The following is a 26,113-nucleotide window of genomic DNA, read 5'->3' on the forward strand; positions in this document are numbered from 1 at the left end:
CCAGCACCCCATAGGAGGAGCAAATGAGCTGAGACGTCAACGCAAAAAATTATAGCCATGCGAGCAATCCCTCTGCTCAGCTGCTTGGAGAGTGCCTACATGGTTTGTGTGACAGCACCAGCACACAGAAGCAGCACTGAAATGCAGTTAGCAATACAGCTGGGAGACAGGCAGCCAGGCAGGCACTGGTCCAGTGACTAAAATGATCGTACTGTGAGCCAGCCTGCAGTGCCTCCAAAAGTGGCTGGCTGCTACACAGAGGCTCGGCTATCTTTGCCATTACTCCAGTTTCCCCCCGGTGACTGCAGTGTGCGCTCCGTTTCGGTTTTGTTTGCCTTTTTGTTTCTCCCTCCCACCCACCGGTCTCCCTCTCTCTCCTCCCGTGTCCTTCTCTCCAGGATGGCGGAAGCAGAGTTGCACAAGGAAAGGCTCCAAGCCATAGCAGTAAGTCAGTTTCCTTTTACTTGCTCTTTTGTCCTTAGCCGTGGGTTGTTGGAGGGACGGGGGGATTCCAGCACAGTGGCTGGGAAGCACAGGGAGAGCCTGGCTTCTGCAAAGTTCTGTGTGGAATTCCCTGTTCGGGAAATGAGTGGTTAAAGTCTGCTTTGCGGGATTTGGCGGAGAAAGAGGGCTCTGAGGAAGAGCGTTGAGCTGACACGTGCAGAAAGAAAAATGTGAATGCACAGTGGCATGCTTAAAAGATTGATGATAGAGAAGAAAAGAAGGAATAAATGGGGAGGAGAGGAGATTGCAAGAGAAAATCAGTACTCTGCTGAATATATATTTTTTCACAGTTGGAGGTTTTGCTTAGCTGATGAAGTCAAGCAAAAATGATCTGCTGCAGGATGGCTTTTAGTGCAGAAAATAATTGTGATATTGCTAGTTTTAAGACAATCGAACACAGACACTGCATTGTCAAAATTGTGTAATTGTTTTATCTACTAGTTAAACTGTCATCTCAGCTCCATAGCTGAGTACATGATCTCAGAAAAATTTCCTGCTGAGCTGCATTACACCACGAGTAAAATATAGGCAGGATTGAGTCCCATATTATAACTTTTGTTTTCACATTTAGTAGAGTATTTGAATTGAGCCATGAGCTCAGCTGGTGCAGGCCTTGGAGGAACGTGCCTAGTGACACCAGGTGAGGAAGGGGCCTGGCTGTTTAGAATCCACCATCATCTTGGCATATAGAAACTGCCAGCTCATCTTCTAGCATGTCACAGGCATCGTGTCAAAAGGCCTGTGTTTCTGTGGGCACTGCCAGTCGGACAGCCCCATACAGCCTGCCCTTGTTCAAGTGACACCCAGCTCTTCTTCTTCCCCATGGCTGAGATGTTGATGCAGCTGTGCCGGTCCCAGACGGATGGCACAGCCCGTGCCGGGGACCGCACACCTGGGGATCTGAAGGGAAACAGAAAGCAGCAGAGCCCACATGGATTTTAGTTCTCTTCCCCAGTTCCTCCAGTGATCAACAGATGCTATATTTTTCTGCAGCTGGTAAAGGTTACAGATTTCTTTTGTAGTGTAACAGGAATGGCTGCTGCTGCTTCTGCTGCTTCTGCTGCTGCTGCTGTTCCAAGATATTTTTCTTAAGTCCTATACTCTGCTGATAGGTCAATGGAAATTTAAAATAACCAGATTTAAAATAAATAGATTAGGAATTTTTCTCTCTAAAATATTAACTGTAGAAGAGCAAATTATATTATTTGTTGGGTGGGGGAAGCTATAACCATTTAATTTTCAGGCAGTGGAAAGCAGATGCATATTTTTAAGCTGGTTCTCAGTTTTCTATCAACATAGGCATTGCCATATCTCAAGTGGAAACACCAGGAATGTTCCCCCAGAGGCAAACCTCACCATGGCCGGTGATTTGGGACTCCTTTATGGCAGAACTGTACTGCAGAGCTGCATAGCTCTGTGCTATGCTGCAGTGCATAGCTCTGAAACACTTATGTCTCCATATTAAGGAAAAAAAGTTTACATTATTGTTGTTTCTTCCAACTGCTATGTAACAGAATACCAGACAACAGTCATTTCCAAATGATGTCCTGAAACCTGCCACCAAAGTAGATCAAGTCCTCTGCTTCTTAGTGTCCTGCATCTCACACCAATGAGGCCATTATGAATTTAATATTACCACCTGGTGTATGGCAGCTTTTACAGTAGGTTTATGCTAATAGACGGCATTATAGAAAGCATAATAGAAGGCCTTGAGAGTCTGGACCTCCAGACTGCACAAGTCTGGACCTTTCTATACATATTTCCTCTTTGGTTTCTATTTCTGGTAATTCATAAAACATCGCAGGCAATGTATGCAGTCAATTAGATTGAAAGAATTTTACTTCAGCATAAAAAATATTCAGCCTTATTTTAAGTGTTGGTGTGGGTCCATGAACCAATTTGTTTGCTTAGCACTCTGCAGAGCAACAGGTTTTCCATATAAGCTTGTTAGTTGTTTTTTCTCCTATGCTTGGTCTGCTGCAGATGTTTGTCAGAATGCAGAGAAGTTAATTTCTAGCTTTGCTCCATCAGAATAAGTGACGTGACACAAGTTAGGTGTTTCCTGCCTGCCAGTGGTTGGCTAAAATAAGGTCAGTTCTCACATGCTGCATGGTCTTTCTCAGAAGAAAGAAATAGCATTTCAGTTCAGCTTGGTGCTTTATCTGTTTAAACCTGCTGCAGTATCTCTCTGAGATGAGCAGAAGCTTACTCCAGCGTTCTGCAATCACACTGGTTGCATGCTAGACTTACAGAAAGAAATCCAGTCACCACTGGGTTCTCCGCACACCTGTTCTCTGTACATTTACTTCTATCACCATGGTAAATGAGTTTGCTGGGAAATTTGCCGAGTGAATTCTAATTGTGCATCACTGAATATGTAAAGAAAACAAATCCAAAACCAGAAATATGAACTTTAACACCAGGAAGCTGACTGGTTTTGAAGCATTTGATTTTATACTTTGTTACCTTGACTTATCATAGTTTTAATATATGCTTCTCTGGCACAGAGCAAAGTGTCATAGGAAGAGGAAAAGAAGGAATCTACTGTTAGGACATTATTCTAAACCTCAGTGAACGTGAGTTAGCCACTTGTTTTGTCTGCAGCAAATACATACCCTTTCTGTGCATCCATGTTCTATCTGTAAACTGTGAATAATAGACTTTGCCTCATCTTAGAGCAGTGTTAAGGATGCATGCAAGACTGAGCTGTATTTGGATGCCATGGTTTATCAGGGCAAGAAATATCTAAACACATCTTTAAAATAGAATTTGTGATTCTAAAACCAGAGAAGCTTCAAATGTGCATGTTTTAATGTCAGTGAAATGCTTAGGCTGTGACTTTCAGATCTTTCAGAAGTCCCTAAAATTCACACACTGACTATAGTAAGACTCAGAGCACTGTGCAAATCTGGTTTGAGAAGTAGGAAGATGTGAGACAGCTAGTAAAAAGTGGAACCCAGTTCTCCCTGCTTGGGAAAAAAAACAGAAACTCTGTGTACTGGAGAGGTTCTGTGATGACTAGGAGCAATTGGTTTTCTGATCCTTACTCGAGCAGAGGCCACATCACATCTTCCAACTTGGATGTCATGTGTGCTACAGACAGATACTGGTAAAGTTTTCTGCCATGACACACTGCTCTTAACATCTGCCTGAGCCTGAATCACCACAGCATCCCTCTGCTGCCCTACCAGCAAGGGAGCTGAGTGGTGCCCACTCTTAATACTGCAGCAAGATGTCTTCAGCAGGCACACAAGAGGTTAAAAGAGGAAGCCATCTTCTCTCTGGGCTTGTTCCTTTATAGAGCACTTTGGTGTTTGTGTCTGCTTGTTTTCTGAAGGGGATTGGTGGCTAAAATTTTGGGTGAAAAAGGAAGCATTTTTGTGGCTTTTAAAAGTATGCTGGCTGCAAGTTGCTCAGAAGTTGGGAATGTAACTAGTCCCAGACTCAGTGGCCTGGGGACAGGTGAGCTGACTTAATTTATCTTATTTTGGATAAATAACATGTATGGCCCCAAAATTTGTTGTAGGGCCCCTCTTCTATGACTGCAGAGAACTCCAGATGATAAATATAATCTAAATACTTTGTCTAAATATAGACAAGCATTTACAAAATCTAAGTATTTTCTGTCCCTTACCTAGCAATCACAAAGCTGGGAAATGGGATTTTGGGTATTGATTGGTGCATCTGGTTTATGAATTCACATATGATACAGTGAACATGTGTTATCCATACATCAGGTGAACTAAATACAATCATCGAGGAGCAGCAGTGAGGCGAAATTGTCAACAAAAGCAACAACCAGCGCAGGAGTTGGAGGAGGTTTCCTGGTTCAAGAGATGTCCAGCATACAGATTCAAGTGGGGAACTACTACACTGATTCCTTAGTAGACAAAAACAACAGCAATGATGGTCTCTTACTTACAAGTGCCCAGCTCAGAGAAGCAGTGACTCAATGAAAGTATCACTGACATTCAATTAGTCACACCAAAGATACCGCCTGTCAGGAAAGACCATTCCAGCTTTTTCTATGAGATGATGAATTTGTTGAGCTGAATCCAACGTTACTTAGATGTCATCAGGGGGTTGAACTACTATGGCAGGACAGTAGTGTTTAAAAATAGCCCCCTCCTCTATCAGCAAGGTCTGCCTTACATGGATTAAGGACTGGCTTTCTGACAGGTCTCAAGAAGTTGCTCTTTGTGAGGGAGACTGCTGTTCCTTGAGAGCAGAGGCAGGGAAGAATTCACAGGAAGCAGTCTTTCAAGATTTGAAGGCATTCCCTAGTTGTAATTTGATGTAAATGGAAATTGCTGATGTGCAGGTAACAAGTGGCAGAGGAGCTGGATATACTACATGAAGACAGCAAGTTGATTATTTGGTAAACTGGATCTTCCATTTGGAGAAATACATCACACCTGTGTACAGCTGGCATTAACAGAGGCCAGTATGGGTTTGTACATGCAGATTTAAGGTAGTATGGGGCTCGCACCACAGAAGAGGGCTCTGTAGTCCAAGCAACACTGCCTTTGACAAGGAACAAGAAACAGTGTGGGAGGTAATTCGACAGGGACAAGGAGAAGGATCCTGGTCCTGCACAGGAGATTGGTTTCATACCAGTTAAACCTACATCAGGTGAGATTTTAGAGTCCTCCCAAACGGGAGCTATGTGCATTCACATTTACGTGAAGCACTGCACTGATTTTTCAATAGGTGTTTGAGAATACTAATACAGTAGCTGTTACTCCACAAAATGAAAACCTGTGACTAGTACATCATATCCAGGATCATTTTACTATAACACTGCTCCACAATTTTTGTGAGTCCTTCCAGAGATCATTGTCATGAATATTAGAATGTGAAAAATTAGGTGTTGAGAATCACCTAGAAAGATGTGGCAAATTGACTTAATCAACAGCTTGCTATTTCTGCAATGACTTAGTACATTAGTTTCCAATGCCTTCATTTAGGAAGCAATGCTTTTGTCCTTTAAGTTAAGCATGGGATCAAATCCATCTTAATCTTAATCTTAAGTTGTTTTCAGACCTAAAGACTGCAGGGAAAAACAAAAATGCAGCAAGGTGTGGAAAAAAAAGTCAGCTGTGACTTTTCTCCTTGGAAAATAGGTGAGTGAGAAGAATCTGCAAAAGAAATGCGTGTTGTGGAGAGAGGATAAGTAAATACTACTTACGTATTTTGGCACAAGGATTAGTAGGTATCTAAGGAAGGTAACAGTTGTGGAGAAAACAAACACAAAAAAAATGTTCTCCCTGTAACGAGTTGTTAAGCTGTAGAGCCCAATTCTCTAGGACATGGTGAATGCTGAAGAGTGCACTTGGGCTTGAGAAGAAACCAGGCAAGCTCATGGCAGTGGAATCCATAAAGGACTTTCTCATTAGAAGTTTTTAAAGCTGTAAACTACTGGCAGGGAAGTTTTTTATCTGTTTGCCATGCTCCTAGTTCTCCTTTAAGCACTATGAAGCATGGCCTAAGTGTCCTGATCAAGTGCACCCAACCTGTGCACTCAAACAATTCAAATTCCTGGAGCAGCCAAATCTGGAAGTTTTGACACTAAAGCAAGCCCCTGTTGCAATACTTACTTGAATTCAAACTTATTTGAATATTGCTATATAGTTTAATCAATTTTTCCCTTTCCCATTTCCCCCTCATTATCTTATTTGTGCATCATATTTATCATGGCTTACTTATTTATGGCTCTGATTAATCACAACCATTCCTCTGCTGTCTCATTCCTCAGTGTTCCCAACACCCAATTACCTGAAACACAAAAAAGCCTTCCGTAGCTCTCCTCTTTTTACATTCTGAGCTAAAAGACTTGAGGGCTAGTGAGATCTTATCATAATTCCAGAGTACTCTGGTGAGGAAGACCTGGCAGAATTGAGTCTGCATCCTGCTGCAAATATTTCCAGGGGTGAGTTTAGCAGGAGTAAACTAGGGGTTAGCACAAACTAAATAATCTAAATTAGTTCTGTACTGTGAGCATGACACAGATCTGTGAGACTGCTGTGAACCTCAGTGCAAATCAGCCAAAGGAGAGAAATTACATTTGCATTGCTATAAAGGATGAGGAGAGATTTCCCTGCACACAGATCTGCATGCAGCACTACCCTGGACTGCAGCAATACCATGAGTCAGCTTCATGGCAGACCTTACACAGAGAAATGCATGCAAGCAAGATTTGAATCTTGCCTTTACTTCTGGAACATATAAAGCACTTAGAGGTCATGTGTGAAATGTTAGTGTCTTTGCCCATACTAAGACAAAAACCAAGCAAAAAAATGCCTAAAATACCAGAAAACTAAAATTACCTTCTCAAGTTTTATCGGTATTTTTACTTTAGGAATGTTTAGACAACAGCAAGAGAAGCAAAAATATGAAGAAAAAATATTTCTGTCAAAGTATCTGTGAAAACTAGGTAAAAAATTAGAGAAACAGAAACCAGTTTGCTCTTGAGAAATTTCTAGACAGTTTCCAGACTTACCCAAACTCAACTGTTTAAATTTAGAATTGTTTCCACAGCACATTCCTAGCCCTTAACACATCACCAACATCTCTTGAGCACAGACAAGAAGCCTGAGATACTGGATTTTACCTTGTGCCTTTCAAATTATAGTTTTAAAAAGCTGAAAATGGGTGAAAAGGTTTTGTGATTTTTGTTGTTGTTCTTTTAAAGTCTCTGGTTAAATAAAAAAGTTGTGAAAGTTGTACATTTTTGGGAGCTATTGAACACCTCTAGCCTGGAGTGTAACTTAAAGGACAGATTTCCTATACCATGGTATAGTTATTCTGAGGTCAGACTGTGGGATTTACATGTCATGCTTGAAGTAATGGATAGCTGGATACCTAGGTTGAAGGTGGGATAGGCATGAAAGGGGTTCCACACTGATATTCAGCCTCCTCTTGAGCAGTCCTGCTCTTTTAAGGAATCACTCCTTGTATCCATCTAACTGCTTCACAAATACTGTTCTATGCTTGCACAGAATAAAGTATATCCTTCTCACAAAGCAGTCATCAGCAAGATGGTTCACCTGCCAAGTGTATTTGGTAAAGTATTGGACTATGCACCTCTAGTAAATTATTAATTATTACCTTGCCCTCTCTCAAATGGCACAGGAGTATATGCTGAGCCTGTGTGTGCTGAGGCACAGGTCGGACTAAGGATGCCTTGCAGAAGCAGAGCTTGGAACCAAAAGGATGCTATGCCTGCCTCTGGCCCTAATTTCCTAGCGTAGAAAAGCATTTTCTGTTGCAAATTCTGATCCGGAAAAGCCACGTGGTTGCAAGGGTTAACGTCATCTAAAAAGATGAGTGGCAGTGAAATGGGTTATGGCCTATTGGCAATTGTTTACCAGACCTGTGTAGTTCTTGACACACAGATGCTTTCTGTTACTTAGCTGACTTCCAATGAGGTTAGATGCTGGAGGCATGTAAAGCTTTCTTCCTCTTCACCAGTAAAAACAAATACTCTCGGTGTACAAAAAAAGGCCAGCAACCAATGCAGTTCGAAGAGCTCTTTTTGGAAGGAGACAGACCTGCCCTGGTCTATGAGTTGCTGCCCCTTCCAGACAGCACACAGCTCAGGTTGTTGATTTAGGCAGTGCTCAGACTGTTTTAATTTGAGCTGCCAGCATAATTTGTCAGGATCCAGAGACAACAGCAGGGTGGGGCTCAGACCCAATGCAGTTCCTAATAATAGCAGTCACTGGCAATCAGCTGGAGATTTGGGACAGCAGAGATGTGTTCAGATATTTCAAACAAAGCACAAACCTTGAAAGAAGGCCCTTATTTTACCAGCAGAGGACTAAATAAAAGGTGCTTAGCAGTTTTTTGGGGCTATGTCATTGTCAGCTCCTCTGCTTCAGCCACGTTCCTTTGCCATGCAGAATTGCAAGCAGCACTGCAGTAGAAGGAAGTAACCTGGGCAAGTGATGGCTGAGGAGACCCTTCTAAGAGGCTGAATATTGCAGACAGAAATTAGAAGCCGTGTGATTTATTGCTGGAGAGGCAGCACTGAGCAGGCCAAGGTGCTGCTGCAGTCTCGTTAGGGCACAGCAGCAGCAGGAGCGAGGCCGGGGCTGAGATGGCTCAGAGTGGGGACGAGCGCCTGGCCATTAATTAACCAGATGAGCGCCACTGTGGAATGACCGGCCTTTCCCAGAGGGAAAGAGTATACAACCCCTTCTTCTTAACCTCTCATGGAACAGCTCTGTTCTCCACCACGTGCCAGGTCCTTGGAAGAGCTCTGCTGACAACGATGTGTTTTTTAAAGATCCCTAGTCATCCAACTGTTTTCCATTTGGAACATAAAGCAAGCACTCGGTATCCAAGGTGTCACTAAATTTACGACAACTGCTGCTCATGGGACTGGATTGTCTCATATGCTGGTGTTGGTACAGAATGGTTATCTTGAATGTGTTGGTCAGTTCTGGCAGCTTTTTGCAAATAGTATTTGAAAGTTAATTCCTTATCTCTTTTGAATCCTCAACTACATTGCAATAGAAAGTAAGGCTTAGTTGTTAGCCATGTATTTGCTCTTAATAAATACGAGCATATACAAGCACTTGCTGTATGTCAGACAAATTGGCTCCAGCAGAATTTTGATTCAGCACTGAAAGCTGCATCTTTAAGACTGCTCCTTGTGGTAGAGATACCTTCTTTATTGGGAATGTACATAAACTCATCCCAGCATCACCAAGATCTTAGCAATTTGATCTGGTTAAGGAAGTAACTTCTAATCAGGCAGGGAAAGAACCTCTAGTTTTTAAAAAAGTAAAATAAAGAACAGCCTAAATGTAACACTTTGAAGAACTGTGTCCCTGAATCAGTAAAACACTGTACCAATTCTTTCTGCTAAATTTACTGTTGTTATTGCTAAAGTTTCAAAGTATACAAGATTTAGACTAAAATACAATATGGACTATAGGATACAGACAATACAGGATGCCTGAAACTCACCTGTGAAATAGAGACCTTCTCACACTTTTCATGCTTTAGCTTTAGATTATCAGATTGCCAACTTCCTGGTTTCTTGAGGAAAAAATAATAGAATTGAAGTGGTTTATGATTATTCTTTTCCTTATCATGTGTGACATTGCTTAGGGTGCTGATGCAAGATTTTGGTGAGACTAATGTGTCACAGACCTCCTCCTCTGTGACTTTGTCTGTAATTCACAGTGTTCCAGAGTGTTCCGCAGGAGTTGTTCCAGGATCAATAAAGCTTACAACACAGGCAACTCTTTACTTTTTTTTCCCCTCAGATTTTAATATAATCTGAAGAATTAATAAGAATATATATAAGAATTAATAATTCTGAAAGCAAGGGGTGTTCAAAGATTATTCCACTTCTGAGAAGGAGCAGATGGAAAATCCTGCTGAACTGGAAAAAGCTGGTAGGAATTTTACAACTCTGCTGCAAATCTCCAAGCACTTCAGGGGTAAATTCTCTTCTGGACTTGGCCTCTGTATCTCTGCCTGCAAACTCATTGCCTGTGAAAGCAGCCCTGAAACACTAAGGAATCTAGATCTAAGGAAAAAAACAGTGGTATTTTGGTGGTCCAAGTATCTACAGCTACAGTTTCTGCTACATTTTGGTTTGTGACATTTAAGGCAAGACACCATCCTGGCTTAGACATATAAGAAAACAGAATAGTCTATGGCGTCTGTTAGTTTGAAAACACATGCTCATTGGTAAAATAAATCCAATTTATATTGAAGTGAATAACAGTAATGACATAACTCTGGACAAGTCAAAGATGACTGGTGGAAAGGTGGTTATATACTGTTACTATCTGTGTGGATTGGAGGGTGGTTTTACCAGGCTCATCTGTGTGCCACTGAAGTGAAAAAGTGATTTTAAAATGATACAGGAATATTACTGGCCTTTTTCACATGGTGTCTTCAATACAAGCACCTAGTACTTACCAACAGCTGTGTAGCACTACTGAAGTAGTGATAGTGGATAATGCTGTGAACATTACTCAGCAGTCTCATCTCAGTCTCATCTATCATGGAAAAGGCACTGTGAGTGTATATATATGTATATGTGTGGTGATAGATTAAGATAGATAGATAGATAGATAGATAGATAGATAGATAGATAGATAGATAGATAGATAGACAGACACGCACACAAACATAAAAGCTTAGTATATATGGTATATATTCTGGAATGCTGTTTGTTAGGCATGTGGAATGCTGTTTTGGTCAGATCCATGCTGGGTGTTAGTCTCCAAGAAATCCATGGGCACAATGGAAAAGAGTCCAAGAGAGTCAGGAATGATCAGAAGTGGAAGAAAATTACTGCTGAGGCAAAGCAGACTTGTCTGGCCTGGTGAAGAAAATACCATTGTTAAGGTGATCTTGTGTAAGGGTACAAAAACCTTCTGTATTCCTTCTAGGGTGGATCACCAATATCTTTGCCAGTTCTCAGATGTTTCTTAGTCAACCAGTGATAACTAGTCTGTGTATAAAGTGTTTTTCTGCAGCCTGTCAGTTTCTTTGCAATGCCAAGCACACTCTTTCCCAGAGTTTGGCAGCTGACTTATGGATGCTTGCAGACCCAGAAGAGCAATTTAACCCAACTGCAGTGTCAGAAATCTGAAGCTGTATTGGTTTACTTTGCATTTTGAATAGGGCAAGTGTGTGAGTAATCAGGCACTGGAATTCAGATATGTTGAGTAACCTGATCATGTTTGAGGACATAAAATTACCTTTCTTCCTGCAGGAGAACCATCAGCCCCTATTCTCTTCACCAGGATCCTATTCTGCTTCCTATCAAGTTTATGGGAATTTTGCTGCTAGTTTCAGTGGTGAGCAGGAACAGAAGTATCCCCATAAATATTCACACCATTTCTAACACTATCATCACAAAAAATTCCAGATCTATGCCAAATCAGACCTATAAATCAGACTTTCCAGGAGGAAGTATAAGGATGAGGATGAATACAGAAACTCAGCTTAACTATTTGTTTAACCTTGAGAGTTGCATGCTTTGCCATTTGTCAAATGCTTGTATCAGCAGTACAGAGGCACAGTTAGAAAGTGCCCAAACACAACTATCCAAAGTTCAGCTTTTTATGAAAAAAAAAAAAAAAAAAAAAAAAAAAAAAAAAACACCTGGATTTTAAACTCCATGTGTTCATGTTCATCCACAGGAGAAAGCCAGTTTTGACAGCTTGGTTCTCATGAAACTTACCCTCTGCTCTTGACTTCTTCCCTTTTATGTTACCAAGAGTGCAGATATACCTTTGCTGGAATAAGCTTCCCATGCTTTAACTGTGCTTTACAAGGAGCTGCTTTTTCAGTACAATCTTTTTCAACAGTTTTTTCTCTTGTGAGAAATGTTACAAATGGTAGCAGGGGACAGGGGGGTTTGGAATAAAGAAGAAGATAGAGTAATTATAGTACCATCTCTTTTTTTCTGTACAGGCAGGGGGTAGAGAATTTTTTTTTTTTAAAAAGAGTTATTTTCAGTTTCAGTGAAACCATGTTTGTGGTTTCTTTGTTAATCCTGGAAGGTGTGAAACTGTGAAGGCTCAGCAAGCTGAAATTTCCTTAACACTATAGCCTAAAATCAAAGGGGATGAGAACCTTACTCTTTGGCTTGTGCAAACTGAATTAAAGCATTAATACTGTGATTGAATTTCATTGTTTTTCTTTTTATCTAAGCCAAATTGGCTTTGAGTTGCCTTTACAAAACAATGCAAAACTTCGCACTGAAACTTTGGAGCCAGGCTTTAGGACCTGTTTGGGGGCTGGAAAACAAATAGTGCATAATCTGTAAGGCAAAAAAATTGTCAAAGGCCTCCAGAAAGCTCAACTTCAGGGCGATTTCTTTGCACCTAAATCTTGACCTGTATGGGCAGAGAGCCTTGCAGCATGCATTAAGGTAAAGCAACAGGTACTCAGATTATAACATCCTTACAGATTTATATTTCTCTATTCCTGTATTTTAACACAGCTCATGTCATAGTTAAAAAACTCATCACAGAGACCCTTCGGTGCTGATGTGCTGTTAATATTGCACTCCATTTGTCTTGGTCTGAAAGACAAGCGCCTGCTATGAAGGCAGGAGCCTCCCTTGGAACGGAGAGTATGACCCCCTTCCCTGCGAATTGTTACAATTTTGATCCTAAGGGGCTCTCAGGCAAAGATAAGACAATAGGAAGAGCAGTTCATGACCCGTGTGTGCAATAAAGCACACAAACATCACCAGCCCCGGCACTGACCCCACACAGAACCCGAGCTCGGGCCCGGCCTGCTCGGCCGCGGCGCTTTCCCTCTGCTGCAGTTCCGGGCTCGGCCGGCAGGGGCGCCGCTGCTCCCGGGGGCGGGGCGGGGGCGGTGCCTCCCCCGCGCCTGCAGGGGGCGCTGTGGCGATGGCGGCTCGGCCCACACGGGCCGGGACGCGGGAGAGGCCTCGGTCCACGGAGGGACTCTCGGGAGCACCAGGCTGGGATGGCAGGGCTGAGCAAAAATCCCGGGGTGGTGGACGAGATGTGTCAAGCTCCGCAGCTGTAGCGGGAGCCAGAGGACGTCGGGCAGGCAGGGGATGCGGGCTACAGCCTGACAAAAACGGAGCAGTGGCAAAGAAGGGGCGGGGGATGAGGCGGCAGCGTCCCGGCTCTGAGCAGGACAGGGGAAGGTCGGCCCAGGGGCCTGGGGTTTTACCCGAGGCACCCGAGCAGATGGAGAACAGTCCCTTTTTTTTAGTGAGGTAGGGTGTTAATAAAGTCCCAGTGCAGCGGCTGCTCTGACGAGCGGGACTCCACTCACGGCGGAAGACAAGCAGCCGAAGACAGAACCCCACAGTGCTGATGTATTCTCCCCATAGCGACCCCAGCCCCTCTCCGCTCAGAATGCTGACAGCCCAAGAGAGATAGGGCATTTGCACCCAAATCTGTTTTCCCAGTCTAAATCTTCACAGTATCTCTGCCCCCCGTGAAACCCCAGGTAAAGAGAGAGTAGCCAGCTACACCCCCTCCCCTGAGCTGTGACAACTTCTTTTGTCTCTCTTTAAGTATCCCGTTATTGTCTCCTAGCAACATGCATGGGGAAAAATTCCCTAAGAGACAAAAAAACCCACCCCAAAACAAAGGAGAATCATTAAATCCCAACACCATTTCAAGCTGTTTGTCCTTCTTCAGCAGAATTTTTTGGCTTAATATAGCCCCACTTAAACCATGAACAATAAGTAATTGGCTTGCGTGTGGATATATTGCTGAAGCATTACATGTTTCCAGGTGTGCAATCCAGAACTGCAGATATTCAATACTTAATAGAGAATAAAGGTGGCAAAGCTGGTGACAGCCTCTTTCTCTGGTGTAGTAATTGCATGCTGAGTTTTACAGTGTTACAACTATCACATTAGTGTGTGACTTAAAAACTCCATCTTTGCAGACCAGTTCTCAATTTAACAAACTAAACAAAATATACTTTTGGGTACCTGAGTAATAGCAACAGTGGTTTTGGCTGGTTCAAGAGTTGGGTATTTTTTTACTGAAGTGAAGAGCATCACTTTCCAAAAAGTAACTGTGTAAGTGGCATTCAGCTTTCCATTTGTATTGTCTTTCAAAAATTAATGGAGAATATCTCATCTACAAAATGTTGGAAATATTTTCCTTGGCTAAAAGATGTCAAGAAATAATTACAATCATTTAGAGCACATTTAAGTCATACACTGAAGTACCTACATCTGTACAAAGATGCACATCTGGCTTTTAGGTCTGCTAGGTATCCAAAACATGTCCTCATAGTAAGAAATCAGATTACTGGAATGGATGTACAAGAGATATCAAGGGTAATGGAAATGATCTGGTAACTTGCTACAAGATCAGCAGTTGAGAGAAGCAGAGAGCAGTTAGGATGAGCACAGCTGCCTCTGCACTTTACTGTGGTGTATGGCATCCATTAGCTCCGCATCTGACTCAAAAATATGTGCCAAAGAGTAAACTCAGTAAGCTCAGCATGAAGTCTAAACTTTGTTTCAGAAAGGAGGTGATACAGTCATGTATTATTCTCCTTAGTGTCCTTACTCAGGCGTCTTTTTCCAGCCAACCACCATCAAAAACTTGAGTTATTACTTTTTTTTTTCTGTTGTACTGACAAGGACTAGCTATTTACCCGTTTTTTTCCTGACATATGAGTAAGAGCAATATTGTCGAAAGTATCCAGTAACTCTTTACTCAGCCTGAGACTTTTCAAAACCTGTATTTTTTGGAAGGTAGATTGTTATGTAATGCTTCCCCTATTCAGAATACCTTTGTATTGATCTGAAAGACATTGTGAAACTTTGGTGTGTCTGACTTTCGCATCTGCTAGAAATGCAAAGTAAATCTTCATTCTGACAGTTTCACAAGTGGCAAATTGAACAACAGCACACAGTACACTTACTTATCCTTTTTACATTGATTGCATCCTTGGTCTTTACTTTTAAAACAATATTTATTTGTTTCAGCTTCTCTTTCTTCAGATAAAAGGAGGGAGAGAAACTAACTTTACTAACTAGTAAGGAATAAAAGGCATGTCATTGGAGGCAATAGCATTGCTAAAAAAAAAAAAAAACATCAAATCCCCTCTAATAGTTTTGGTTTGTCACATAGTTACAGGGTTTTTCATGCAACCTGAACTTGTGGCCCCATCCTTCCCTACAAAATGTGAGTTGTCATACTTACCATGGCACAGAAGCAGTGCGAAAACCATCTACATCAAGTCTAAATGGTACTTTGAAGATGGAATTTCAGGCACAAGTGCTTCCCAGACCTTTATTAGTCTGTCTTCAGCAGCTGATGAAGCTTGATGCTATAAAGGAGGCAAACAAAACACCATTAAACACCTCCTGAATAGTTTCAGAATAGTTTTCTTTCTGCTTTGGCAGTGGAGAAGAAAAATCTCTATTGTTCATGACTGGCATTAGAGCAGTCTGGTCTACAGCTGAGGTCTACACCCCATCATGCCAGCAAAACAGAAAACATGTGCCTAGCGTCAGGCTCCCAACAGAGCACAGGGCAGGCAAGATGAGAAATGAGCACAAAAAGGTGAAATAATTTACCCAAGACATTCAGGAAGCTGAAACCCTCTTTTTCACTCATCCGGTGGCAGGCTCCACACTGAACCCTACTGCCCGGGTCCATGTTAACCTGTGTCGTCAAAGGTTCCCACCCTGCACTGAAAAACACAGTCCACTGACCTGCTTCTGTTTAGGGTGCTGGAAGATCCTGTGTGGGCGTCTTGTCTGCAGGATGCTCTGATCCTTTAGTGCCCAAGATCTGCACCACCTCCATAGGCCATGCCAGCAAGGCCTTCAGCAGAGCTGTTTCTGTAGAGCTTTCATACATTTTGATTAGCTGGCATCAATGGACTGAATCTTCTACCATGGGCTGCACTGCTGTTCCTCAGCCATATCACGTATGTTCTGTGACTACAGCATGTGTAATCAGTTAACCCATCGGTTTTCTTCTTTACTCCTACCTTGTGCATGCGAGCAGCCATACCAATAACACACTTTCAGAGATCCTTCAGATGTGTCTGAGGACCAGAATTTGTATTAAATGTCTGCCTGGTGACTCCACTGCAGAGACACCTGGTGCAAAGAGGAAACTTTGATCCAGCCTGCTGACATGGCTTTTGTCCCTCTGGTTGATGTTCATGATCACTATAATTGTTTGCCTAGTTTAATTTGGTGGGTATAGGGGCAGGTTTTGTTAGGATCTCTGCAATAAGGGATAGAGTTAAGAAGCTGCTAAGTCCTCATAAGAGATGTATTACAGCACCGGCTGTGACCTACACATGTGTTGGAGCAGTCCCAAGCACAAGTACAGGCTTGGCAGAAGAGTATTGAGAGCAGTTTCCAGGAGAAGGACTTGGGGCTGCTGGTGGATCAGAGGCTGTACATGCCCTGTCAGTGTGCACTCAGAGCCCAGAAAGCCAAAGTGTCCTGGGCTGCATCCAAAGCAGCGAGGCCAGCAAGGTGAGGGAGGGGATTCTGCCCCTATGCTCCTCTCCAGTGAGACCTATCTGGAGTGCTCTGTCCAGCCATGGGGCCCCCAGCATAAGAAAGACATGAAATTTTTAGGTCGAGTCCAGGGGAAGTCATGAAGAGGAATGGGAGACTGAAGCACCTCTCCCATATCTGGAGAAGAGAAGAATCCAGAGAGACTTTATAGCACCTTCCAGTGCCTAAGGGGGGAAGAGAGATGGGGAGGGAGATTTTACCAAGGTATGTAGTGGCAGGACAAGAAGTACAGCTTTAAACTGAAAGAGATAAGGTTTAGATTAGATATAAGGAATAGATTCTTTACTGTGAGGGTGGTGACACACCCATACAGGTTGCCCCAAGAAACAGTGGACATGCCATTCCTGGAGTGTTCAAGGCCAAATTGGGTGAGCAACCTGGTGTAGTGAATGATGCCCTTGCACTTGGGTTGGGGTTGGAACTACATCATCTAAAAGGTCCCTTCCAACCCAAACCATTTCTATTATTCTCTGAATACCATGTTTCTTTATTTCTAGGGAAGCAAAGCAAAAACATCACCTCGCAGTGTAGCATGACCTAGGAAACTTGCCTTTCCATCTCTGCAGCCACAGCAGCTATGGATCTAGCTTGATTTCTCTGCGTTTCTACTGATAGATTCAAAGGTACTGCCCCATGGCAAGTAATAATCATTTGAAAGAAAAAAATAATTTAATCCATGAGTAAAAAATGGCTTTAGGAAGAAGCAGAGACAGAAATATTTTCAGGTGTATACAACTGTTCTGTCCAACTCATTACAAATGACATAACTGTGGAATATATTTTCAAAAATCTTAGCAGTGGAATGGATAATTTTTGCCTCTAACTTTCAAGCTGTGATCTTGGACGGGTGGTGGGAAATTTTGAGGGTTTTAAGGCTGTTAAGATTCAGAGAGGAAAACCAAAAAGGTGAAAGTGTTGGCACCAGTTTCCTAGCAGTCCTCATGGCAGGAAGAGACCGTTTTCAAGCACCAGCAGTTATCAGGACTGTCAGCCAGCTAGCTGCTCAATAAGGATGCGCCTTCATGACAAGCAGTGGTAAAAGGATCCTATTTTATAAGTATGTCTGTCTTCTCTGAATGCCAGTTGTTCAGCATGGGACAGCAGAAAAGATCATTACGGCGGACTTTTACTTGTCAAAAGTTGCATCAGAAAAGAAGATTTTTTTTCTATACCTATTTCTCTTACGGAGAATTTCTTATAAATGGAAGAGAGACGTATTACTGCCATTCCCACTGAATACTCCATGGGGGCCAAGACATGCTGTTAACAGTTTTTTTAGAAAAGTATTTCTAAACCTTCTTCCTTTTCAATGAATCCATAGAGATTTAGTCTTTCTATACTACTTGATATATCATTACCAAGCACCAGTGATTTAACTGTTTGCAGATGTGACTGAACTTGTATTTTTTCATTATCAGACTGACTTAATCAGATTTTTTCTGCTTTTCTTCTTTACTTTTGACATTGTCATGTCTTTGAACTAAGCACTGTAGTAGTCCAGTGGTGTGCCTTAGCATGGCAACTGACTGTAATGGAGACAAATAAAGTCATCTTCTTCAAGTATTGATTGATAGTTCAAGCCTTGTCATATTTGGATGGGAATCAAGACCCAGCTTGATGCAGCACAAAAAAAACCACCCAGTAGCAATTACAGTGGTCAAAAGATACCTTATCATGGAAAAATCCATTGTTAATGCCATATTTTCTTTAAGTTTTTTTCCTTCCCCTTGATACGAAAACTGAAGAGCTCCTGTTTTATCCTTTGTATGGCTGTACGTGGACATTTTTAACATCCTTACTGTTTGTCGTGTTTCTTTTATTCGCCCATGATCAACCTGAATTGAAGTTTTCCTGCAGAATGCAAATTTTTGAGCGGATTTGCAGAGTTCAGCATTCAGCTTACAATAGAAAAGGGTCTAAATTAAAGATGCGACCTTGAAAATACATACTTTCTTGTGCCCCCACTCCCTTACATTTCTGTATGGGATGGGTTATATTTTCATAATATATCTCTAAATGTAGTGAACATATCTACATAAACTCCCAGTGGGTGGATCCCATCTGTTTCCACACTATAAGAAAATGTTTTAGAAACCTAAAGGAAAGGAAAGTTATAAATGTACCCATCCTTAAACCCTATCCCAGCTTCTCATTTTCCTGTCCTCTTTGATGTCTGTCTGTGCAAACGCCAAGACTGAAATTCAGCTCTTCTCCTAAATCTTCCTTTAACTCAAAACTTAACTCTCTTGTTTCTGTTATCAGCATTTGAAACTGTCTCTCAGTTTTCCTTTGGAAGAGGGTAAATAAGACACATTGGTTATGTACATAATTGCCATTAAACTTTTTACCCCTGATAATTCAGTCTCTTAGACTACTCTGTTTCTGAAGAATCAACTACAAGATCCAAGAACCATCCGTAGCAATTACCAGATAAATCTTATTCATTCACAATTTAAAGGAAACTACTCCAGAAGGAAATTATTGGCATGCTCACTATTTTATAAGTACTGCTTAAAGTTGTAGGGAAAAGAGAGGGGAGGGAAAGCTTTGTAAGAACTACTCTTTTTTCCACCTTTAGATTGTAAAATGATGCAAAGGACTTGTAAAAATGCTACGGACATTTGAAAAAGAAAATCATGTATATCTGAGCAAGAGTTAAGATTTAATTTGCATTCAGTCACTTCCTTGGCAACTCTATTGCTTTAAACTTATCATCCTTGTTTCCTGATGACAATGTGTTACTGACATCAGCTCAAGCTGATGGCAAAGATATTTAGAAAATAAAGTGTCATCTCACGGAAACGATCTGCCTGTGACACTGTTAAGCACACCAAGGTGCCCAGCTGGAGCTGTGGAGTCATAACATTGCCACTGCGTAGGGGAACAAAAGAATCACAGTGCAGTAAAAGAGGGCTGTTCATTCTTACCTGTTTGCATGGAAGAATATGGTTATATGCCGATTCCATAATGAGGTGGAGATCTGGCTTGTGAAATACAGGTAATTAAAAAACCCATTGCAATATTTTAGATAGTTTTTAAATTATTTTCCACAGTTCAATCATACTTCTACCTCTTTGCTGCATTCATAAGGATTCTTAAATTCCTTTTGAAATACGAAAGCTAAGATTCCCATCTAGTTATATAACTGTACAGCTAAGGTTTTAAGAAAAATAGGAAATATTGTGAAACTTTTTACAAAATCACAAGAGTTGGCTAGCCAACTAAAAAGCCCAAAACAGGGCTAGCCACATTGGTTTTGATATTCCTCCTGTGCATTGCCTACAGTGACGTTTAAGACTTTTACTAACAGATCTGCAGAGGATGTGATCTGCTTTTAGCAAGAAGTTTAGTTAAGTATCAGAAACTTACCCTTTGAGACCTAAACTGAGAGCAGATGCAAAGTTAAGATGGAGAGCCTATAGCTACAATTAACTAAAGACTCCTTTCATAGTGACCACATCTTAGAAAATAACTGCAGCGGGATAAAATACAATTGAATTGCAATATGATTGAGGTTATGTATGAGTAAAGATTGCTGTGTGTTTTCAGGTGGAAATCTGATACTTGCTATAAATGAATCTGGAGTTTTGTCTCATTATCTCTGGCTTCTTGGTAATACTGTAGTGCAGATGGAAATACATATTACTCCTATACTCCTAAGCTTAATTGTTGCTTCAGAGTAAGTCAGAATTTCAAGATACAAAATAAAAAAATTGTTTCTCTTGCAAGTCAGCAAAAGTTTGATTATAAAAATTAGCTGTGCCCTGTTAAGCTAATATATCTGCCTTTTGCTCCCTGCTCCAATTTATCATCACGTAACAGGTTAAATGTACTTTTCTCTCTCACTATATTTATTTAGCATTAAAAAAAGTATGATTTTGCTCACACTATGCCTTGAAAAATAGCTGTTGTGATGCCACATTGCATGTGAAACTCTTCACAGGGCACGGCAAGAACATGCAAATGATAGAGAAGAACCAGAGAATTGATGTCTGCCTACAAAAAACAGATCTTTGTGTATCTGCAGAGCTAACCCAGAGTAGTGACAACTTTTCACGTGATACAGGAAGAATTTTATCTTTCCTGGTGTAACATATGATTGTTCCTCATAAAAAGCCACCAAAATGCTGTGACCAAAATGTTGCTTGAATATTGAGATAGCTGGCACAGGAAGGTTTTCCAAATCTGCATCTGTGACAATACCATGTGACATCTGCTTATTCAGGAAGGGAGACGAAGGTTATAGGAATAAGCATTGGGTTTTCATCTGTCCCATAAAAAAAATCACATCTCTCCTTTCTAAAACCAGAACAAATTTTGGTTTAAATGCTTTTTGAGCTTGCAAGCCTTGTTTCATTGCTTTTAGGGGGCCTCTAGAAAAGTACAATGTGCTGTCTGTAAGAAATTTTAGGTAACTGGGCAGTTCTGTTTTCTGGTTTTGAGTCCTCTGAGCATTGCTGTAATGCAGAATGGTGAAATATAAAGACTGAGACAACTTCCAACCAGGCAGTGTTTCAAAGCTGTCCTGTAGAGTATGGTACCATCTCCAATCTGCAGGATTTGACAGTAACAGGGCACAGCACAGAGACAGGCAGACATTGTGGTATTTTGATTTATCCAAGATAAAAAGGAGGGAGATAGTATAGCAGAAATGCTCAGATATGAATTTTACCTGAAGCATCAATGGTCAAAGAGAGTAAGACCCCTTTGTTGGGCAACATATTACTCAAGTCAAAGAGGGCTGTGTTAGGGAAGTGTTGCTATCCTCAGTGTTCCCCTTCCTGCCTGAGCTGGGTAGCGCTAGCTCAGTGACATCAAGATGGTAGGTACCCTGTGTTGAAGGTGAGGTTCACAACATCTGAAAAACTTTCAAAAAACATTTGGAAATTGCTGAGCGGTAAGAGCAACTCACCCTTGTGTGTATGCATTTGTATCCAGCCCCACAAAGGTCTCATGGCTCTGTGTTCCTGCTGAAGATGGTGGGCACCAGCACTTAGCTGCCTGTGTGGAATGTAAGGCACTGTTGCTTAAAGACTAGATTATCCTTATGAACTATCTGTCACACAAAATTTAAGTGACTGACTGCTCATCTACCCTGAAAATACTCAAAGGATAGCCTTAAAAATGCTCTAAGAGCACTTATTTTGACTAGATACTAGTAGAGAACCAAGGTGGGCTGCTCCTTTGTAAAAAACCTCATTGTGCCAAGTGCAAGAGGTTGAACACTTGTGCTGATTTAGACAATGTTTTAGTACCACGGGAAAGCCACAGAAGTGGCTTGTGTGAGAAGCTGCTGGGAGCATCCACTATGTCCAGCAAAGCCTCTGATGTGTCTGAAGATGGACAAGCCACTGGCCCAATTAGAGAGGTTGGTAACTCCTCTGTGATGACGTATTTAAGAAGGAAATCAAAGCAGCATGCAGTGAGTTTTTCCAGGGGTGGTGAGCCGCCACCGCTGGGGCATCCCAGTGCAGCACACAGTGATGCACTGCTGCTGCCACCATTTTGGCATGACCTGTGGCGAGCTTTGCCTGCTTGGCCGCCTCTACCCAACTGCTCTGCGGGCAGAAGGGCAGGGGGGGCAGTGGCAGCAGCACCTTCTCCTTCTCAGTGCCCCACATGAAGGAAGGTGTTAAATAGTACCAGAGCTGCGGCAGCCACAGCCACTTACACAGTGGTGGGGAAGGACATGTGGCCGGTGGCAGAAGCGTGGTTAGTGATTCCCTGGCACAGAGCCTGGACGAGATTGACCTCTCAGCACTGTGAGACATTGCAAGAATCTTTGAATTGGTGAAACTTGTTGACAATGGTAGATATAAACAGCAATTTTTCTTTTAGTCAGAAAAAGAGGAGAAAGTGAGAACATGTGGAAGAAGACAGCATGGCAGCATGAAGGTTCAGTGAAAAGAAAGAGGGGGAGGACGTGCTCCAAACGTCAGAGTCAAAATTCCTCTGCAAGCCCTGATGAGGACGATAGTGAAACAAACTGTCCCTCTGTAATCCGTGAAGTCCTCAGGGAGTGCAGAAGTTCACTTGCATCCCATGGGAAAGGTGCCCACGGCAGACTGAGTGCAGGCCGAAAAAAGCTGTAATCCACTGGGAGACCTGAAGATAGAGAGAGGGTCCCTGCTTCCAGAGACAGAGAAAAAGGGCCCTTGCTTACAAATTAGAGCAGGTGATTCTTGAAAAACTGCACCCCATTGAATGAGTGACCCACAACACAGCCATTCTGGGAAAACTGTTTTGCCCATGGGAGGTAGTCCCAGCATAGTGAGGAAAAGCCTTCTCTCTCTGAACAAGCTGAAAAGATATCGGGTAAGGAACTGACAACCCCCCCTTCTCCACGTCCTGTCTCCCTGCGCAGTGGGTGGGAAGAAGGGAAGCGCCAGGCGAAAAAGATGTTTTAAAGGCTTATTTTATTCCTCATTATCCTCCTCTGACTCTGTTAATAATAAATTTATTTTATGCCTTTAAATTTGAGCCTATTTTGCCCTTAAAATGTTTTCTCCCAGTCCTTATCTCTGGTCACGATCCCTTTGGTTTTTTTCCCCTCCTCTGCTCAGCTACAGCAGAGAAGAGTGAACAGTTTTCATGAGTGCCCGGCGTCTGGCCAGTGTCAAACCATGACACCACTACGAACTGTCTCTTGGCTGAGGAATCCTGCCATCAACAGCTTCTTCTAGCCACCTGTTAGCAAATCATAGTAGTTTTTGTCATCCCCGTCGTAGCACTTCTGCAAGCACCAAAGAGTTTTGCTAAGGTATCTGTGCTGGGCCCAGAGGTCTTGGAAAGCCTGAGAGACTATCACAAGGGCTGGCAGTCATGGCACAAAAATACGTAACATGCACTTCATAAAATTTGACTGTTCAGGGTTGTTTCTTTTTGTGTTGGACCAGTTAAATCACTGCCATTCACAGCTGCCTGACTAGGTTTTAGAAGACAACATAAGAAAATATTAGCAATGCACAAACAGCCAAGTGATCGGTCAGAAAGCAGAGAAAGGTTTCTGTAGGGAAGAATATAAAGAAGACAAAAATTTCTATTTCTAAATTAGTTGGGGGGAAAAAAAATCAGTGCTTTCTGAGAATCTGTGGAAAAATTAATAAATTATTATTTGCAGCTCCTTTTAATATTCTGTGCAGCTGCAGGAAAGGACTGTGTAGTTTATGTGCATTCTTGACCTGAAATGCGTGGTCTGGTAACTAGACATGGTAAGAGGACAAGAATTCCTCTCACTATACAGGATTTCAAAAACTTCACAGTGTCCTTTCAAAAATGAAGAAGAAACACTTAATCCATAAAGTAAAATTCATAATTCTTTATAATCTGTTGAAATTTTTTGGTATTTAAATACTTTATTTATTTCTGATTAATGTTTGAGCAGACAGTATTCATTAGATGAAACACAAACATGCTTTATGGAATAGCTTAAAAATGAAAATGTTAATTTTTCATTCCTGCAGTGGCCCCCTACTTAAGTCATACTGTGTGTTGCTGTGTTCAGCTCTTCATTGTCAGCCCATCTTCTAAAATGGACACAAATGTAGTTGCCCTGCTGTGAAGCAACTATATGATGAAATGGAAAATTGTGTTTGTGGGCTGCATGTCACCCACAGATCATTTTGTTTTGCAAGTCTGCTGTAGCAGAGGGACACAGACTCTAAAACAGACCTTAGCAAGTAGCATGTAGCTGCATATAACTATCTCATAGCTCAATGAGATCAATCAGGTCTGGTGAAGATGTCACTCATCAAGACTCTGGCCAGCCATGAGCAATGATGGGTCAGAATGGCATAGGAACCCCTCCATGAATGGTGCTTCATATGCCGGTGACATTATAGGTCCAAAACTGTCCCTTTTCAACATAATTTTGCTTTCCTGATGTACAGGAACTGGCAGTTGCTAAAAAAGTGTGGCAGGCAGGAAAGAGAATCCAGCCTTTTATGAATCCCAGACCATAATCAAGATAAAATTTGCTTCATTTTTAATAGGATCAGACTGGAATGCTAACAGAGGCAAGCTCAATTATTTTAAGTCTGGAGTATTCATTAAGAAATATCAGACTTGCCATGACTGATGTCTGAAAACGTACTTAGAGGATCTCATCTGCATTTTGGCCAGCCAGAAGCTGTGCAGTGTATGCCCACACCCCGCTACTGCTGGAGCTGCTGGCACACATGGTGTCAGACAGTGATCTCCAGCTTGTTTCAGAAGGCTTCTGCAAGACGCCAGGAGCAGGCACCTGTTGGCTGGCCAGCTGTTATTTTCTCTTAATCGCTTTGGTTGGTTGACTACACTATGCAAACACTCAAAAGGGACAGTGAGGAGAGGGAAACAGCAAGCCCCTTTTGTACCCTGGAAAGCCATGCCTTGAACAGTGGTACACGTCTGTGCTGTAAAGGAGACTTCAATATTGCTTAGGTACTGATTGAAGATCATATTCACTGTGCTCATATTGCACTATAGAAGAGTTAAATATTTTTAAAATCGTAATTAGTAAAACAATGCTGGTTAAGATCTTTGTAGCTGAACCGAAGTGGAGAAAATATGTACACCTGTAGTAGGTCCAGTAGACCCACATAGAGACACAAGGACTGGATTAAGATCAGCAATTTCAAGAATACCTCATGCTTTTATTTCATGTTGCACAAATGCAACTGAAGTGTGTAGGAGTGGAGATGTATAGTCAGGTGCTCCAGGCCCAGCTGAAGCCCTGAGGAGGTGACAACTGCCACTATGCTGGACAGTATTTTGCTAGAGCCTCCCCAGATGGTGGAATGAAAAACCTATCTTCTCCATTTAAACCAAGGTGATTGACATTCCATAGAAAAAGACGCCTCAGAGCACACAATTGCAGACCAAGGAAGGCAGTTGCAAGCAGCTGGAAAGCAGTAATTGCTGCAACAGTGAAGTCCTTTAGAAATCAGATATGAGCCTGTACTTGCATTTACATAGGTTTTAAGTGATCATTGCTTTGGAAGGTGAGAACTGAGGTTCCAGGCAAAATGTATTTGGAAAGTTCTATATTTATTGAATAATTTTTTATAAAATCTTCTGAAAAATTTCACTTTTAAAAATTAAACGCTTTTGTGGATAACATTTGTTCCTATATAACAAATTGAAAACAGAAAAGGGAGATGATACACTAGATAACTATAAGATAACTATATATAGGAAAGAAGGTTGTTTGTTGTTTTTTTTTCTGTGGGGATGCTATCAGTATAAAATGTGTATAAAATGGATTGCCAAAGGATTTGTGGATCCATCATCTGTTTTCGTGACTGCTTTTAGCCAACATAATGTGGATTCCCCAAAATAACAAAACTTAGCAGGAGAATAAGAAGTGGACAAATTAAGTGTTAATTTGACTGGAAATATCTGGAAAACAGAAGGTAGTGTTCCACAGACTTGTTTTTTGATTAATTGTTGGAAATTACTTGCAAAGCTCAACCTGTGCAGGAAGCTTGATAGAGAAGATGAAAAAAATACCCTGTCTTTGCAGTAGTTGAACTAATTTGCTGTCATTTTTAAGATCTGGGACTTAGGCTGAATAGCAGAAAGAGCTTTGCAGTTTTCATT

General features: G+C 41.7%; 1 protein-coding gene across 1 annotated transcript in view; it reads left to right on the forward strand.

Moving 5' to 3' along the window:
• The first annotated feature begins 360 nt into the window (after positions 1-360).
• The window catches only part of PALM2AKAP2 (PALM2 and AKAP2 fusion), a 267,144-nt gene continuing 241,391 nt past the window's right edge, over positions 361-26,113 (forward strand). Inside the window, exon 1 of the mRNA XM_059493140.1 lies at positions 361-444. Coding sequence (XP_059349123.1) covers positions 400-444 — 45 coding nt within the window. The 5' untranslated portion in view covers positions 361-399. The remainder of the gene's footprint in view (positions 445-26,113) is intronic.

Source organism: Ammospiza nelsoni, chromosome Z (genome assembly GCF_027579445.1).
Source record: "Ammospiza nelsoni isolate bAmmNel1 chromosome Z, bAmmNel1.pri, whole genome shotgun sequence".
Classification (NCBI taxonomy): domain Eukaryota; kingdom Metazoa; phylum Chordata; class Aves; order Passeriformes; family Passerellidae; genus Ammospiza; species Ammospiza nelsoni.